The 19,878-nt window shown below is 45.4% G+C and overlaps 1 protein-coding gene across 3 annotated transcripts in view; it reads right to left on the bottom strand.

Annotated features, from left to right (window-relative positions):
- LOC119432831 (phospholipid-transporting ATPase ABCA1) overlaps window positions 1–19,878 on the bottom strand; it is a 94,300-nt gene that overhangs the window by 62,946 nt on the left and 11,476 nt on the right. For all 3 annotated transcript variants that reach the window (XM_049658610.1, XM_049658612.1, XM_049658611.1), the window contains exons 5-11: window positions 15,316–15,547; window positions 13,941–14,129; window positions 9,766–9,947; window positions 8,038–8,160; window positions 6,753–6,867; window positions 3,570–3,724; window positions 379–534 (exon numbers count right to left, since the gene is read on the bottom strand). In XM_049658610.1, the coding sequence (XP_049514567.1) occupies window positions 379–534; window positions 3,570–3,724; window positions 6,753–6,867; window positions 8,038–8,160; window positions 9,766–9,947; window positions 13,941–14,129; window positions 15,316–15,547 (1,152 nt within the window). The remainder of the gene's footprint in view (window positions 1–378; window positions 535–3,569; window positions 3,725–6,752; window positions 6,868–8,037; window positions 8,161–9,765; window positions 9,948–13,940; window positions 14,130–15,315; window positions 15,548–19,878) is intronic.

Here is a 19,878-nt window from a genome sequence, read left to right as displayed (position 1 = left end):
GCTCTCCGTGAAAACGCGCGTCCCTCGCGAGCTTTCACTCGCACATACAGCATAAGGCGCGCGGCGACAATTTTATCGCTCTTTGACTTTATACGAAACCTCACGGTGACGACGACCGCAGAAATCAGCTTGGAGTGTCCATATAATTGCTATCGCAATAAAACAGAAAAACCAGGAGAAGGCTTGATTGTATTCGCATGCGTGAATGCATGTCTGGCAAAATGGGGTTTTGAAGTTCAGCGGCCTTTTTCTGTTTGTCTGTTCAGTATGTTGGCTAGATATATTACAATAGACAATACGTCGTAGATCCATGGTGGTTCAACGATCTCAGCGCTACCTTTCCTGTGCAGTAATATTAAATTCTATGGATAAGCTCACTTTGGACGCAACCAGGAGAGTTATAGCGACGCATAGCAGGCGTTTCATTCCGTCCGACATGGTCGAGGGCCGGTAGCTCAGGTACGCAGACATCTGGATGTCGGTAAGCAGCAGGTTAATCTCCAGCCGGATCCTGCTCGTGGACAATCCCTTCAGCTGCGATAAAAAGTGTGTACGTCAATGTAGAAGGCAAAAGTAATTCTACACACTCTATTTTATAAACTGACGTTTTCGCCTGCCGCCTTCTGACGTAATACTGTCAGGGTTTTTTTTTTTTTTTTTCATGATGATATGCAGTGTTTAATGGCCCAAGAGCGTCCGCTTTTGTCGCAATTATGTCTGGTGACGAAGATTCCTTTCCGTTCCCTGATAGTCAAAGAAGCGCAAATTTTACAGCATGTTTCATTGTTCATTCGAATATGCGTAGCGCTCAAACTTTAGCTACGCGCCTTTAACTGTAACTTTCATGTGAAAACATTCAGCGCAACTACCCAGGACAAACCATAAAGAAGAGACGAGACAAGCAGAGGGTGATGAAAGACAGAGGGTGACACTAAAGAATTCGTGGGGCCGCAACATTCATATGGGGACGAATTACCAGCGTGGCTTTTTATACTGCATACATGGGCTGCACACGTTATGAAATCATACTTTTTTTAAGGCGAAAGCCTTATATGTCTCACCGTTCAGTAGACCTTCAAAGTCCTTGAGCGAAAACGTGTCGACTACACGAAAGGTACGAAAACTATCATCATCAATGGGTCATGTCCCCGTAAGCACTCATACCCCCCCCGTAAGCAAGCAACAGGGATGATAAAGGGAATTAAGATTAAAGGCGAGTTAAAGGCAGTTAAAGCAGGCCAAAGCATGACTGAGCATGAGGGGATGACAAAGCGAAATAAGAGTAATCAAAGTGAATTAAGAGTAATCAAAGCAAATTAAGAACCAAAGCGAACTAGGAAGGAGGACAAAGTGATTGAAGAGGAATCAAAGCGAATTAAGAAGTAGGACAAAGCGATTTAAGAGGAATCAAACTGAACAAGGATGAATCAATGTGATTTAAGTGGAATCAAAGTAAATTAAGAGGAATCAAAGTGAATTAAGAGAAATCAAAGCGAATGAAAGTTGATCACTGAGCGAATTAAGAGGATGAATAAGCGAATTAAGAGGAATCAAATTGAATTAAGAAGGAGGAAGAAGCAAATTACGAGGAACCAAAGCGAATTGAGAAAGATGACAAGTGAATTAGGAAGAATCAAAGCGAATTAAGAGGGATGACAAAGCGATAAAAGTGGATGACTCAGCGATTAAAGTGGATGCCCATTAGGATGGAGGACTCAGCGAATTAAAGTGGCTATTTAACGTGGCTTATTAAATTGGTTTATTAATGCATCGATACTAGGGATTTCGCCTTCAAGTCGTCTCAGGGATAACATAAGAGACCCTGTGAATTTTTCATATGGCACCACACTTCGCCGACACAAGCGCCGCCGCCATCACCGCAACTCTCATGCATCTGCCGCCACCGCTGCTGCAGCCGCGCCGGCACCTCCTACGCGCGTGACATTATTTATTTATTTATTTATTTATTTATTTATTTATTTATTTATCTATTTATCTATTTATCTATTTATTTATTTATTTATTTATTTATTTATTTATTTATTTATTTATTTATTTATTTATTTATTTATTTATTTGATTTTCGTGCTCTCAATCGCCCGAAGTCTTCACAGAGAGGAGAGGCAAGAACAAATGTATAAGTGTTAATGGCGGTCTTGAAATTCTTGGACTCAGAGATGGCAATGCTGGAGGCAGGGAGGCGGTTTCAGTCTTCCGAGGTTCTTGGTATAATTAGTTATAGCCACAGAAGCGCAGGCCACGTGCACAGGCGCCGTCGCCACACTTTCCCTCTCTCATTATTCGTAAAACAGGATATAAAACAAATAAAGCACATGAAGGTCAACTTGCTCTTCAGTTCACTTGCTGTAGTGCAACTTGCTCAAGTGCACCTTATATGTATACACCATTTTACGGAAGCGTTTAGGTGCCGCCATATTGGGCTTCTGTTGTCTGTTTTTAACAACGAAGTTTACGGTACTACAGTCGATTCGCAAGCATGAAAACAGCTGTATAAATGCGTTCAGCGTTTCATTTCATGACCATGTTACGTGACTTAACTTCTCATAAAACTAAGAAATTGTTTGTGTAGCAGCCCAAGATGGCGGCGCCCATGAATCAAATAGAAAATCGTATATATATATATATATATATATATATATATATATATATATATATATATATATATATATATGAACGAGAAGAAAGGGAACCGAGGGGCCCGAAGACTCCCAGGGTTAGTTCTAATAGTATGACATAAATACCCCAGGAAGTGGATGGGAAAACGGCGCTGCGGTAGCTCAATTGGTACGAGCATCGCAAACGTAGCTGCGTAGACGTGGGATCGTTCCCCACCTGCGACAAGTTGTTCTTTCATTCACTTTCATTTCCATTAATTTATCAATTCTTTAATTCACTTAGTAAGTACAAGTAATTTCCCCTATGTGGTCCTTGGTGTCATTAATCGTAGTGTTTCTCTTACAACGCCAAATTTATGTGGTTCTATTTGGACCCAATATATTAAACCTATTTTTGGACGTTGGCGGAGTGCTTGAAGCCTACTATCTCCGGGATCGGCCCACGCATTCCTGTCCACGGGTCGTGATACGGACGTATAAGTAACGCACGTGGGGGGTGCATACGGGGGCTAGAGGTAAACGGATTCGCTGTAAGAGATCGTGTGTGTCTTGTTTACTTTTCAGCCTTTTTGCGTTGTAAGACGCTCACCACGATCCCAAACGAACTTACAAGCCGCAATTCTACTCGCCAAAGCTGTGCTTACGAACTGTAAACTGCGAGACGCAACAGATTAATTCAGAAGAGATTCGCGGGTTGCTGCGCCGAATGCCGGCTCGGTGGAGGACGCTTAAAGATTATGGCGACACGTTCAAGTGTTGGGTCGACCTTTTCTTCCCGCTTTAAGTTTATACCATGACACTCTCTCCTCCTTTGTTGCTTACTGTATGGTACTACTGGTACTATCGTGCGCGCATCTATATGCTCAGCGAAGCACGCAATGTGCGGTGAATCTGAAAGGGTTCTCGCCGTAAAAAGAGCGGCGCTGAGCTCACCATGGCGAAGAAGATGAGGTGCTCCTCGACGGTGAGCTCGTCGAAGAGCACGTTATCGGCCGGGCAGTAGGCGATCCGTTCGCGGGCCTCTTCGGTGTGCAGCACCACGTCGTAGTTGTCCACGATTATCACGCCGCTAGATGGAGGCACCAACCCTGCAAGCGCGGCGCGACGTCAACGCCTTTGGTCGCGTTGCCACTGCTGCGGACATACTGCGCGGTCATTCCAGGACCACAAATACCCCACTTGATATATTAAGTGCCCAGTTGAGCTCAATTTTAACTTACTTTGATTGATTGATTGATTGATTGATTGATTGATTGATTGATTGATTGATTGATTGATTGATCGATCGATTGATTTAGTTTGACGTCCCCAAGTAACATTGGAGCTATGAGAAACGCCGTACTGAAGGGCTCCGGACCACCCAGGTATCTTTAACGTGTGTTCGTGCATTCGACCCCCTGTCAAAATAATCACGCCGCGGCTGCGAATCAAACCCGCGACCTTCTCCTCAGTAGCGGAATGCCATAGCCACTTAGCCACTGTGGCCGCTGCTTTCAATGACTATGCCATGCGATGGAAAATAATGCAAACATGTTTCCGAGTACAACGAGCGCGCGAATCATAACAAATAAAAATAGAAAAATCCCGTTAGGTCCAGCGCAAAGAGCACCCGAGCAGCTCCAGCCAAACGCCAGCGCGAGGCAAAACCAGCGACACCGATCCTTTTGTCTTTCTTTTCCTCACTTCAGGAGTCATGTGACCACAGCGACACTTGTGCTAATTTCGTCATTACAAAGTAACAAAAAAGTCGCAGTTTCGCCCGAAAGGCGAAGCATCGATTGCGATATCAAATTAGTAGAGAGCTATACGAAGCAAGATTAGTAGTTTATTGGGCCGTAGAACATTGTAAACATTTGCTTACTAACTAAATAGACAAGTACGGTGTCACGCGCGCACAGGTAAACATTAACACATCTCGCTCGATGACCGCGAAAACTCGCTGTGAAAATGCTGGAGTGAGAAAGCGCGCCAGCAGCAGCGGGCAAATTGACCTTCGCGCTGTCTCTCGTCTCGCTTCAACGTGAACTAAACGTCGAAACCAGTGCATACGAACCTATCGGCACTCGGCACATGCACTTTGTCCCCATCGCAGATCGCTTTGAGGGCAGCGCGAGCGCACACTTCGCCCACATCGCAGATCGCTTTCAAGATACGGCGGAGGCGCGGCCGCGCTGTGAGCAGCAGCCGACATAGCAGAACGCACCCCCTCCCTTCTCTCTTCCCTCTTCGTCGCCTCGCCCCCGTACTTCGTGCGCGAAAGAAGAACGCACGCTTCCAGCCTGCCTTCCTCCGTCGCGTGCGCAACATTGAGCCGCGATTGCCGGCCCACCCTGGTACGCTTTCACTCGCGCACATAGCGTACGGCGTGCGGTGATGATTTGATCGCCATTGGACTTTATACGGAACCTCACGGCGACGGCGACTACAGAAATGCGCTTGGAGTGTCCATATAATTACCATCGCAATAAATGTTTGGGGTATACTGACGTGCCAAAACCACGATACGATAATGAGAGACGCCGTAGTGGGGGACTCCGGATTAATGTTGGCCACCTGGAAGCCTTTAACGTGCACCCAATGCGGGGTACACGGGCGTTCTTGCATTTCTTCCCCATCGAAATGCGGCCGTAGCGGCCGTGATTCGATCCAGCAACTCCGGGCTTAGCAGCGGAACGTCCAAGCAACTATGCCACCACAGCCGGTGAAGCGGTTGAAGTAAAATAAACACAAGAATATAGTCAGATAGAATCGATTAATTAGAATAATAAAATGAAGACGCTTAAGCTTCGCCTTTAAGAGTGGAACGCGATAGCGTTATCGGGCCCCATTCGCATCGCATTTTTCTTTATGAGTAGGCTTCACTGCACCACACAATGTGGGAAAGCCAGCTTACAAAGACCAAGCTTACACCCATCCCCTTAATGTCGGCTTAACTTTTAAACACAAATGCATTGCTGGGAAGAAATTTTTAGGGGCCAATATAAGCCGTCTTATATCAAAATACGAAGCCCCTAAGACCTTTTCTTTTTGTTTTGTTTTTTAATTGTTTGCTGTTGCCCCGAGGCGCGCGCGTGTCCAAAGCGCATCAGGTAGGCTAATTCCCAGTTTGACCTTGGCTGAGCTTAAAGGACAGATTTACGGAACCGGGCATTTTCTGGGTTTGTACCTGGAGTAGAAGAGCTGTCGCTCTAAAAATTGAGAGGACGCTTAAACTTCGCCTTTAAGAGTGGAACGCGATAGCATTCAAAGATCCCTAACTGCTTCTCACGCTTCCCGGCAACTGCCGCTTATGTAACCGTAACGTTTACCGCGAAACGCTGGCGCCGAAAGCTCTCCACGAATGGCGAGCTTTCTGGTAGAAAGCGGCCTCTTGCGCGGGCCGATCTGTTATTGTATCGAACATTTAATATTTCAGTCTGAGGAGATTTAACATAAAATGCATACACTGTGTTTTGTTTCATGGCATTTGTTTGTGGGCTGTCATTTCAAAATTCCGAGGAAGAACTTTCTAAAGAATGTAAGGCAAGGTATGAGCAACTTAAGTGATAGAAGAACTGCCGTTTCCCCCCCCCCCCCCCCAACGATCCACAGATGGCAAGATGGCGAGCGCCATCTGGACGGTGTTGTTGCCAGGAAACGAGCGGGGCCGCCGCTCTAGGAATGGTACAAACGCTAGAAAAGGGGTTTGTGTTTGAGTTTCCGCGCAACAGAATTATGTTTTCTCGTATATTCAAATTACCATCCGACGCTATCATGTCTATAGGTTGTGGTTAAGTCGTACTTTACAATTTTTCTGACGCATTTTACTTTGAGAACTTCAATTAGTGCACTAACGCCTTCTGCGCCATGCGGAGGGCCTGCGTAATTGTGGTTGGGAACGATTTTTCGCGGAACAACGCCCGGCGCCGACACCGGATTCTTTGCGACCGGGGCCCTTAAGGAAAACATACCAAAACTGTTTCGCGGTTTCAAGTGAAGCTTCTTCCACTCGCACAAATTTGGATTGTTGTATAGCCTAAAAAGTATAGCACCTTGTCACGATGCACTGCGAAGCGAGCGTGGTGCCACGTAAATTTAAGTCGAAAAGTGAAGCGCTATACAGTAAAAGCAATCTACCTGTAATCATCTTGATCATCGTCGATTTGCCAGAACCGGCTGGTCCAGTAAGCACGGTGATCTGGTGCCGGTAAATCTTCAGGTTGATGTGTTGCAGGAGGAAGTTCCGATAGAACTGTAAAGCAGAATCGTAAGCGGTGGCTGTAGTTCAATTGGTGGACGCTCGCAAGCGTAGCAGTAAATTAAGTGAACGATTGGCCTAAGCTCCCGAACGCCGATGTCCACTAATCCTGTGAAAATTAATGGGTTGTGCGAGTGGTGTTATGTAATCTAGGATAGAAACACGAAGCGTAGGTCATAGTTCTTACGCAACCTGCCGATAAGCAAAGGGTGATATAAAATATATGACCAACTCTGATATGTGTCACAAACGCTGCCCGTACAGTTCGTCACACATATTCACGGCATTCGCGATCTATCGATAGGCAGCGCAAAATACATGCTATCCTCTGTTCGCGTTTTAATGGGTTTAGTGTAGTACATGTCTAGAGCGAATAAAACATTTATGGCAGAAGGTTAGGCTAGTTGACATGTCCCAACAAACAAAGACATGTCCCAACGCGTAAGAAAAAAAAACAGAGAAGCTCAGATGAAGAACAAGCAAGAAAAAAGCATAAGAATGAACAAGACGAAAACAGGCAAGGTAAAAGGCTGAAGACCAGCGTTTTACCATTCCTGTCTTTTCCTTTTTATTTTGCCGCTGCGCAATTTCCCGTTTTTCCTTACGCGCTGGAACATGCCTTAATAAAACCATTCATTCATTCATTCATTCATTCATTCATTCATTCATTCATTCATTCATTCATTCATTCATTCATTCATTCATTCATTCATTCTTGGGCGAGATAACAGCGCTTCTGAACGGGGAAGGAGGAGACGACACGTGAGTCGACAAAGAACGCGATAGAGTTTTGAAGCAATTAGCCATCCAAAATTAGGGTGAACTCTTCGTCAGTGAACTTTCCGTATCCTTGCTCAAGAAAGAGTTGCCACATCCTAAATGCGGTTTGTAAACGTGTACTGCTTTCGTGCATGTGCCGATGACCGCATGTGCATGTGGCCTTTCACAACAAATAAACATCATATTTGCTATTCAGCACTCGCGTTCGTCTCCTCTTGTCCATGTTCAACACCGCTGTTTCTGCGCCCAAGTATGCACTGACCTCCCAAATTATAGCACACTGTTGACATTCATTTATTCATTCGTGTTCATTTAGCAATTTGTAATGAACGCGAATGCTGTACTTCTTTATATCTTTTTTTCCTGTTTGCAGACTACGCATACCTTCTTGAGGCTGATGACTTGTATGGCCGGGTTGACATCTTGCGGATCCGACTCGAAAAGGGTGGGGTCCGCGCTCTGCCGGATTCTCACGTTCCTCGCTGGTTGGGGCAGCCAATAGCTTCTCTGCGCGTGCAGGAGACATCAATTATGGTCAAATGGCTGCCTCACTGAGCAGATTGAAGTTGACTATCACCACAAAGAAGAACTCAAGCGGGCCATCCAGCAAGTACCAACGGCTCACCGCTAAGAACGCCGGCAAAGAGCGGTAGGGTTAGCAGGTACGGCTTGCGGAGGGCTCATTTCATAACAACCATATGAACGAATGATTCAGGAAGGGAAGAAAATGATACTAATACACGTATCGCCTAGCTTACAAATAAGCTATAGGCGATGTGCATGACAGTGTCGCATATCTCACTAAAGGTGATGCGTGGGTCACGCGGCGATGACATGGCGTCTTGGTATCGCAAATTTTTCTGACGAATCGAAAACAAGTATTCCATAAGTACGGTCTTCGAATATCCAATAAAAATTGACAACTTTTTTTAGAAATATAAAAAGAAACACAGTAATTGTAAAAAAAAACTGATTTGCTTTTCTTAATATAAACAATGTTATATGGAAGTTTGTATTTTCTTGAGCACTCTTTCTATTTCCTCAGCGTATAAATTGTGGTTGCAAAATAAAAGCTTTCGTTGGTATAGTCAGTGCCTATTCCTGCCCTCTCCTGACCCCTTTCTCACGTATGTATTTTTTTTACAGCGCAGCTCTTAGGCGCGCGTTCCTGCGGCGAGCATCGGCGTTGTCCCTCTTAACCGAGCGAACGAACAGAGCGAACGATGAAAGCGAACGCAGAGTGCAGCGGCCGATGAAAAATGGCGATAGCGAAGAGAACGCGAGGAGGACGGTATGGCAAAAGCGTGAGAAGCAAAGCGTAGTGGCGCGCAAGACCGACTTTGCGGCGACGATAGCTACGAGGTGGCGCCAGAGTATCGCGCGTCGTCTGTATGGAAACAAAGCTCTGCATGAGCGGAGGTTTGTCTGCGGCGGCTGCTGTGAATCGCGCCTCTCGCGATCTCCCTAGCGAGGCATTCGCGCCGCACTTCGTTCCATTTGCAACGTGCCGCACGAGACATTGTCCGCGCTAGCCAATATATCGCGAAATGAAAACACGTATACAGCTGGGCTCAAATTTCGCATTATGGAGTAGCGTAATCGTCGGTGAATTTTTTTTTTCCGCCACGTGTCTCACAAGAAGTACTTGAAGCGGCCAGAGGACAACAGCGTTGGCCAAGCCGCATTACCAGAAAAACACCCGACTGAGATAAACCTGTCTTTCCGGCAAAACTGAAAAGGCGCAAGATGAGCGATTTTCGAGTTTAGTGGATGACGTGCGTTATCCCTCCACCCGAATCAGACATACAACGCGTCGTACACCAACGACCCCATCCAACAAGTTTCCTATAGGTTCCATCAAGCTTCACAGATTTGACATCGAGCTTGACAGATTTGACATCAAGCTTGACAGATTTGACATCAAACTTGACAGATTTGACATCAAACATGACAGATTTGACATCAAACATGACAGTTCAGAACTGAACTATTCGAGAAGTGAATAGTTCAGTTCTGATTAAAACTATGTAGGTTGCTCGTAATTTCCATATATACATTGCGCACACCCCTGCTATAATAGTAGCTATTAATACATGCGTAGTGACTTCGTACCAGGAACGGGAACCAGGGTGGCTTGTGGATGCCCGGTCCCCAGGGGATTATGTTGTCCGTGTACCAGATGAGGAACACCATGAGGAAGCAGGTGCACACGTTCACCACGAGCAGCTCCGACAGGCTCACGTTGTCCAGCGTCGAATCATATTCGCGCATGTTACTCCAGTTCACGCCGCCACCTTTAACAAAAACAACTTATAAACTCAGTACGAGCTATGCCTACAAAATCGCACTGCACGCGCCTTCTGTGCCTTAGAGCTCCGAACCAGTTCCCAAAGAGACGCCGATACTACTGAAAAGAAGTTGACATGCGTTGCCTGGTGGTCGCTTCCCTTTATTCAGCTTCGCCGCACTACAGTTTTGTCTTGTGGTGAAATATACGCAGTGTGTTGCGGTGAAGCATACCAGTCATGCAGTGAAGCATATTAATAATGCAAAGGAGGCACTGTCGCGGTGCCCCCTTGTAGATGTTCCTTAATTACACACGCGTGCACGCGTCGTTTCAATGTTGTGGGTTGTTACACCGAGAATATTGGAAGCTCGCCTCAGCAGTGAAGTCACCGAAATGAGTGAACATGATTAGTTCAGCGCAATTCGGCCGGTGTTGGACAGCGTTGTATTCACCACTACGTTCCCTGGTTGTCACCGACTATAAGTACGTCGTACTGCGGATGCCTCATGCCAAGCGCCACAGTGCAAGAATTATCTTTTTGTCCGCTTCCGGACAAATGCAACCTTTGCTATATACGCGGACACTTACTTTGGACGGTGCTTCCTTCTGACCTCTTACAGGTAGTTGCGCTTCTAATATAAGGTGAATTAAGTGCTAGAAACTAATTGCGGAACTCGCAGTACCCCGCTGCCTCCTACTTCAGTTACAAAGTCAGCTGAAGCCACGGGCAAACGTTATTTTACGCGAAAAACAAGGACACTCCAGCCAGTGGTGCCCAAGCCAGTATCGAACAAAATTTTTTTTTCATTCCAATTTTTATTCCGGTTCAGTGAAAACGGTTAATTTCCGAATAAACTCGGGAGGCTGAAAAATCCCGGCTGAACCCGGTTTAAACGGCTGATGTTCGTTTTGCTCAATTTAAGAACAATTACGGAAAACCTGTACCGGTGCATCTGAGCAGCACGCTAAGACAGGATAAAAAATAAGGAGATGGGGGGGGGGGGGGGGGGGGGGGTTCTCGTGCTTCTTTCTGCAAAAGCGACCGTCGGGAGACATGCCTGCCTCCACGTTGCACGCCACGATAGCGGTGCTGCTACTTTCCAGATGACAGCAAACTTGTGTGCATTGACAAAATAGATGTCAAAGCTGAGCCATAAGTGCAGATAATGCATGGATGAAACATTTCGGTTTCCTTCCGGAGTCAAAACGACCGCAGCGTCGCGGTTCTGGGTCGCAAAAAAATATGTTTTTTTTTTCTTTGTTTTTAGTGTCGCTTCAGTTCCGGTTCGATATACCCTCGTCCAGATGGTGTTCGATTGTTCTTGTCATTAGATACTGAAGTCCCGGCTACGCCACTGGGTTACTGTGTACATCGCTGTCGATGAGAGATGTTGTCCGGTGTTCATTTTCGCCCGAAATTATTTGTCACAAGCAATGTTAAGAATTATTCATATGCCCTTAATGGTTTCCTGTAGGCAAGGCAGGCTTTCAGTGCGCGCTTTGGTTCGATGGCACCGAGATGGAGCTGTAAAATTGTCGTTACGGCCATAAAGACGTAGTAAAATTTCAGACACTGCTGATAATAACATCCTGCAACATAACAATAACGCTGTCTATAACTGGTGCTACTTCATTATTAAATGGTCGGGCGGGCTGCTATTACGCACGCATCAACCACACGAAAAAATGCGAAATACGAAAGCAGAAACCAAGCTTCGTTTTGTAAAGCGTGTTTTTTTTTTTTTTTGTTCCTGGATTAACTCAAGGCCTACCATACATTAATTTAAATTAAGTGCAGATTTTATATCGACGTAACAATATCCCGAAGCTCCAGGACCAGAGGCAATAAAAAGAGTGACGGGGTTCTGCACTCCTGTGACGCACTAATCGTAGCGCAACACAAGACAGAGCAGTTTACATCATTTACTCGAACAGTACTCGAAGATATCTTGTTTTCACATTTAGTTAAGCACTTAGACGATAACTGATTCTTCCCACGCGCACAGCACGGTTTCTGCAAAATTTTGTCCTGTGAAACACTACTGCTTCCTTTCACTCACAGTTTTAATCTTATTCTTGATAAAGCATCGTGCGCAGACTGTGTTCTTCAATTTTGCAAAGGATTTCGAAAAGGTGTGTCATAAACTACTCATTGTTAAGCTTAGTAAACTGAATCTTGATTCTAATCTGTTTGCAATTGCTAGAGCACTTTCTTCTTAATCGATCGCAGTTCGTTCCATCTAATAACCACTTCTCTGCTTTTAGCCCTGTTGAATTTGGCGTTCCTCAAGGATCAGTTTTAAGCCCTCTCCTTTTCTTAATTTACATTAACGACTTACCCAATGAAATTTCTTCTAACATTTATCTCTTTGCCGACGATTGCGTTATCCTTCGTGAAATTTCAGACACTGCTGATACTAACATCCTGCAAAATAACAATAGCGCTGTCTATCACTGGTGCGACTTGTGGTTAATGAAACTAAATCCATCTAAATGCAAGACCATGCGTGCAACCCACCATGAACTTCCTCCTGGGACCTATTGCCTCAACAATACTACCTTGGGAGCAGTTACACCTTACAGATACCTAGGTGTTCATATAAGCTCTGCACTTTCTTGGTCTCTACACGTCGACAGCGTTATCAATAAAACTAATCACATGCAAGGTTATATCCGTCGAAACTTCCCTTCCGCTCCGTCATCATTAAAGTTAATTTTATTCAAGACGCTACTTAAAAGTGAAATGGAATACGCTTCATCAATTTGGGAGCCGTATGCTGAAACACTAACCCAGTCTCTTCAACGTGTTCAAAATAATGTCTTGCGCTTCCTCTTAATTATGACCACACGGCAAGCGTAACTTCTATGAACAACATCCTGCAACTTCCACCGCTTTCTACTCGTCGCAAATGCTTTCGCCTAGCTCTTATAAAATTGCACATTTCATATCTGGGCGATAATCTAATTTCATCCCCAACCTACATCTCTCCTCGCATAGATCATCAGCAGAAAGTTGGAATTCTGCAGTGTCGTACTACACCTTGTCATGAATCATTTGTTCCCAGGACCTGTCAAGAATGGAACCACCTTCCGGCGCGATGGTTGCCATCTGAAGACCACGCACCAATTCGCACGGCTATAATCGACACCATCACTTCGGGCGCCACATAACTTCAAGTATATGTACGTCACTTGCTGCCTTTTTTTGTCGTTATTGTTTTGTAACCTTTTCTTTTTCTTCTTTGTTTTCCTCCCCACTCCTCTGTAATACCTTTGCGGTCTTGAAGGTATAATAAATGAATAAATGAAATGAACGAATGAAATTTACCGAGATGACAAAAGGTTAATTACAACATTACATGACAACTGTTTAGTTAATGACAAAGGTATCCTCACAATTAACACTCCTGAAGCAATATTCTGAGAAATAAGTTCACGTGAATGCTTACATGCATGCTACTGAATATAACTGGAACGTTCCATTTTTTTAACATGCACTTGATTTTGTATCTAGTGATATAGTGTATCTACTATGTATTGCATCTAGTGTGTCTACCTATAATATTTTTTTCTGTGCATTGTATGTAGTGAAGGGGGCTGGAGCTCTAAATCTCCTCCTCCCTACGTTACTGTGCGGAATTCATTAGGAACATAATGCAAAGATAGAGATACGCAAATATTCAAAGGAGCCAGCAACAACTGGTGCAAAAAAGAAATAGAATTAGGCGCCTAGAATGAAGTAGACGCTAAATGCACTTCTATGACAAAATCGTATCGGGATAGCAACCCCGATACAAAGAGCAAGCCTTTTGGTGTTTACGTTTAGAATAACTGGCAATGGGCAAGTTGGGATGGGTTCATCTTAGAAACGGCACCACAGAACAACATGGACACAAAATGACACGATAACACAAGCGACACAGTTTATCAACCCGTCACAAGCATTCGCGCAGTGATCTCTAGAAGATCGTTCGTAGAGTGGTAACAAACGCGCGCTCACGGAATCTCTCGAAGCGCTCGATGACCATAAACGCCCAGTGGAGGCCCATTCCGGGCGACACGGACGTGATGATTTTGGAAGCTCGGCTGCGCAGGTAGTATCCACGTCCCAGCGGGTTCTGCAGCATCAGGTACGGGAAGGCGATGCTGCAGATCCAGTACATCATCGAGAAGATGATGGACAGCCGGCCTGCACAGACGAGGAAATTTCAAGAACCGCTTAGCATCAAAAGAACTTGAATGCACTTGAAGCGGGCGTCTGGCGATAATAAATAAACGGATTATCGGTTAATTAGAACAGGATAAAAACACTGAATTATTTTCAGTGGTTATTTAGCGGTAAATGCGTTAGCATTCAATCGCACCTCTTTGAGGTCCAAGATCCTTGACTTAAACCGCGTCCACCACACATTGCACAGTGTTCAAGAGCTCACTCGACGTACGTCCTACCTCTTCATGGAGTGAAGGGCAACTGGCGGTGGGCCTGGTAACTTAAGCGATGCTACAAGGTTAACACAGAACAAGTCTTTCCCTGTAACATCACTCAAGTTCTTTACGTTTGAAAGGTAGCCTGAAGAATTTCTCTTTACATATATATATAAAGGGTGTACCAACTATCATGCACCAAGATTTTCAAAAATTGCGTTACTCAAAGAAAACCTAGTGCATATTGTTTCCAGTGCAGTGTAGTAGCCGCTAGTAGTTTTTTTTTTCGTTACTGAAATTTAATGAGGTAATTGTACTAATCTAACTCGATAAGTACTGTCCTAATTATCAAAGGGTCAATGAGAAAATTGTGGGGCAACGTGAAAAACTCCCGACACAGCTTCTTGTTGCTCAATACGTGCTACATACATAAAAGTGCTTTTCCGAGCGTGAAAGATGCCCGCGAATACACTCAAAGTGCCTCGAGCGGGAAGTCGCGCGGCAATTTCGCGTGTATTCGCGGGCTTCTTTCACGCTCGGAAAAACACTTGTGTAGTAAGTATTGAGCAACAGAAAACTCAGCAACGAAAAAAAATTGCTGGTGGCTACTCCACTGTACTGGAAACAATATGCACCAGGTTTTCTTCGAGTAACGCAATTTCTCTTTTTTTTTAAATCTTGGTACATGATAGTTGGGACACCCTGCATACATAATGCGACTACACGCTCTTCTAATTTCTCCCATCGCATAACATATATGCCTCTAGTAATTAACTAACAAGTTCATTAGCCAATTCTTGTCGATTAGTTGAATATATGTTTCGACTTCTCGTGCTACTAATGTCCGCCTCATTGAATAACCCCAGCTCAATGATAAGAATTATGCTACCTGCCACATTCTAAAAATTCCGTAAAACTTGAACACCCTGTATGCGTGTGTATCGGCTCACTGCTGGTGAGCAGGACGGAGATGAACATGGCGTGCAGTATGGCAAGGCTGTTGAAGTTGATCAGCACGACGAGCACGAGCAGCGGGTCCGAGTAGCCGAGCACCGGGTCCGAGCCGAACACGTACAGGAACAGCATGCACACGCTGCTCAGCAGCAGCGCGCTGAACGACGAGCTCAGGAAGTGGCTGCCCCAGTAGACGAGCTCGCTCGTGCCGGAGATGCTCAGCAGCTCCTGTATACAGCAGCAGCAGCAGCAGCGCAAAGGCGAGCACTTTAAACTCGGGGGGTTCTCCTATATGTCTAAACACACGGAAACGGAGAAATCGTTTTTCTTAGTAACCACAGCAAAGAATTTAACGAGGCTTGTTGCATTAAGAAGAAAACGTTGAAACGTAGTGACTGCAAGAAGCAATTTATTTAGGCTGTCAATTTTTCGTTTTTTAGAAGAAGTCGCGAAATTTCAGGAAACGGGGCGACCACATTCACAACTCTAACTTAGCAATGAGAAATGTCGCAATTCTGTAAACTCCACCTAAAAGTGACAAATCGGTTCTTCAGGAGCTCGCAAGATTGAGGAAGGTCTTTCCACCGCATAACTATTTGCCATGTCCAGTGTCCCAGTGCTTCGAGATGTAATTAATTGGACCTCGCTCTGTAATCTACTAGTTCAGATGGTAGAGCGACCGCCCTGGTAAGGTGTTGGTCCCGGGTTCGAATCTTCGACCAGGACGCATTTTATTGCGATAGCAATTATATGGACACTTCAACCGGATTTCCGCCGTCGCCGCCGCCGTGAGGTTCCGTATAGTTAAAATCTTCGCCGCGCGCCGTATGCCCGAGCAGAAGCGTGCGGGGACGCACGCTATCACGGAGAGCGAACGCACTCAATCTCCCACGCGCAAGCAAGGAAGCGGGAAGCGAGCGCCGGAGGGAGCGGGGGGGGGGGGGGGGGGGGGGCACTTCTACTCTGCCAGCAACCGCGCTCGTCGCTCGCCCGCAACGTCTCTTATCTCCACACGGCTCTGACCTTTGTATGCGCTGTGCATTCGCCGCTCAGTTTCCGTTGAAGCGATAGACCGCACGTACCTTCGCCCGCTGCGGCGTACGCGCTTGCTTCCAGCGTTTTGACAGTCGTTGTCTGCAGTCATTCAGTGTGATCTATTCATATTTGTTTGTGCGCGCTCACACCACAGTTAGTAATAGTCGGGCCACATTTTCCAACGCACGCTACACATGCAATGCTGCCCGGATCGGCAGTGCAGCGCTACAGGTGTGTCCCTTCGCACGCGCTGCCCACGGGAAGCGCTTCTCATCAACACCACCGTTTCACACGCGCCTTCTCGTGGTCATCGAGTCTCTCTTCATGTCGGTCTACTTACGCCGCAGCACACCTGCTTACTTAATCAGCTCATGTTTACTACACTTCATATTGCTACCAAAGCCGCTCACCTTACTTCGTATGACATTGCTGTGTTGCTATCGCATTCATTGCTTCGCCCTTGGGGCGAAACTGTGACATTTTTTTCTTTCACTGCGAAGCTTTCTTTCCGAGAAACGGACATGCTTCGTTTTTTTTTTTTTTTTTTTTTGGGGGGGGGGGGGAGGCTTCTTGCTACAGTCGGATGAATGGTACGCACTTTCATTTCCCTTTCATGCACTTAATAACAGATATATGTTTACGTATTACACATCGCTGTCAAATAAGGCAACGATTCGTGAGCAATACTTTTGCAAAACCCTCGTAAGCATTGTAACAACTTCACGTAGGCTGCAAATTCATATAGCAAATCTTTTCCGCTCTAAATGTTCCAACAGATGCGGCTTACAGAACTGCGATATCTGTTTTCGGTGCACAGGAACGTGCACTAATTCCTTGTACATGCACTAGTTCCTGGAAACAATTATAGGTCCCAAATGAAAACTTTCTCTTCCTAGAGTCACCAGAATTTACCTTTACCTTTCAAGTGCAACAAATTTCATTCAAATCGGTACACTGGCTGTCTCGTAAATTAGTTTGTGTCTTACATGAATTTGAATTTGGAATTCCTCGTAACGCCTTCAGCCTGGAGATGCGGCCACACTGCGCTGTAGCAAACCCGAGCACTCTAGCGAACACTACGGGTCCCCGCAGTCAACAACCAGAATCGAGCACCGAAGAAAAGCTCGTCTACATTTATTTCAGTCAATGCACATATTTGTGCATGCGCGGCTTGTTTTTACCTGTTCTGTTTCGCAGTGAGAACCACAGATACCGAGCTGCGGGCACATTGAACCCTTCATTTCACTTGTAAAAAAAAATGGAGTACGATATGCAGACAACGCGAACATTTCACTGAAGGCACGACCGCGTTTCACGAGATGCTTGACGTGCTTGCTTGTCCAGTCTTCTCGCACTGCTCAGACTCCTAATATTCTCAGAGTGAATTGAACTTGTTTGTATGTATGTTGTTCATTATAGTTTCTCCCAGTGTGTCGGAACGGAACGAAAACAAAAACGAAAAATGAAACAAAACGATATTTCTGACCGGAACAAAAACGTAACCGTCACGTGATTCATAATTTTTTTCGGAGTGAAACCAAAACATTTTTAATCGGTTTTCGGTTCAAGAGGGAAGCCAGCAATCCGAAACAACCGACGTCAGGCAACGTTACAATTAGCGTCTATCTCAGGTGTCCGCATAAACGCGTTTCTCAGACAGGCATAGTGCGAGTGATAGCCGGTCGAGCGCTCCACTAATCTAAGCCTGTCGCTCGGTGCACTAGCAGATCCGCATCGTAGCAAAACCTAGGGCTTGCGCGCTAAGCGCTTATCGTTTCGTTTTCTACGGGTACAGCGCTATGTTACCGAAGTTTTATCCTTCGTTTGTGTTCATTTAAGTTCGTTTTATCGGAAAAGCGGCTTCGAATTACGGCGAGTACACTCGATGACGTGCTGCTTCTGAGATAATGATCAGTGCCTTGACTTAAGGCACTGAGCATGATCTCAGAATTCGCTTATTGAGAAAAATACTATGTTTTTATCGTTATCTTGCCTCGAAAATTTTTTCATGCTAACCAAGTTACGGATTTTTTTTTTTTTTTTTGGTCAGGAGCAGAACCGGAACTGAACTTTTTTCAGTGGAACGAAACTAAAACCAGAACGAAAAACATTTCGTTCCGACACCCTAGTTTCTCCGTACCTATCAATTAGTAGCTGGGCATAATTTTGAAATGCTATACTGTGTGTATGGCCGTCACATTTCCGTATACACGATAATCTGGTGTATTCTATGGTTGTGGATCCTGAAAAACATTATGTAAATATGTGCATGCGAACGAACATTTGAATAAATTGAATTGGAAGGGGGAGGGGGGGGGGGGTATTTACGCTACGCTAGAAGGGCAGCGTATTTTGCACTATACACGTTGTGAAGAGTAATCGCTGTTGCTACACGTCTAGGCGTCAGCTGTGCAGTTCTAGAACAGGTGGTTCTCGGGGAAAATGAGAAAGTTGTGCATAAAAAAAAGGCAACGAAGCTGCTCAGACGAGCGCTCTGGTGGTTCATTGACCCCGACGAATTCGCGCAAACAATGGATGTGCAGGCGAGCAAGCCCTTACGGAGGCAGCTCTCTCCTTCGACACCCACGACGCCGGCGGCGGTGAACAATAACGACACCTGAACTCGCAATAGGGGCCTGGTGTACTCGGCTTACGCGACGACGAACGTTCGGGAAATGCCAAGCAACTTGGACTGCTGCAAGCGCGGTAGAATATAATACATACTCTCGGAAGCAAAAGCTCGAAAGAACCACGGAATTATAGTGAGGGGGAAAAATGAAATATCTCATCGCGCAGCCGCGTGAAGTGGAATTTTATTGGTGCGTTGCATTGATCGAGCACGCAGACGTGGACTTCATTTCCGGCTACACGCCCTAGGTTGCGATTTTTTTTACCTCTTTCGTCTTCTGAAATTTACTCGCGCCTGTACATCTCGATTAAGAAACAGCGCAACAAGTCTGCCACGTCAGCCCCATTTCGATGTGGGCGAAATGCAACAACGCACGTGTACCGTGCATTGGGTACAACTTAAAGAACCCCGGGTGCTCAAAATCAACCCGGAGTCCCTCACTGCGGCGGTCCTCATAATCAAATGTTTGTATTGGCACTTAAATTATCTTAATTATCTTAATTTAATTATTTTTTTAGTTAGAACAGAGCAACGGGACACAGAGACAAAAGAAAAACGGAATACACACACAACGGAAGCGCCGAACAACAACTGAAAAACCGACAGTCTGAAAAGCACGACGAGCAAGCTCAACACCTACTCATGGTCCTTCGAAACTCATCCCTGCAACCACACCAGTTCCGAGTAATAAAACCGGTTTGGGTACGCCCTCTAGTTGTGCAGCACGGCAGAAGGCTCCCTCACACATACTGCGCCTATAGCTTAGGCATCTAAAACGCTCCATCAACAAGCGCACTTCATTGCTGTGCATAAGCAAAATATCGCAGCCACCAAAATGGGGACTGCATCCGCACTCGCGGCAGAGTTTAGTCAAATGAGGGCATCTTATGTTTTT

This window comes from Dermacentor silvarum, chromosome 11 (assembly GCF_013339745.2).
Source record: "Dermacentor silvarum isolate Dsil-2018 chromosome 11, BIME_Dsil_1.4, whole genome shotgun sequence".
NCBI lineage: Eukaryota > Metazoa > Arthropoda > Arachnida > Ixodida > Ixodidae > Dermacentor > Dermacentor silvarum.
This window is presented reverse-complemented; position numbering and strand designations above follow the sequence as displayed.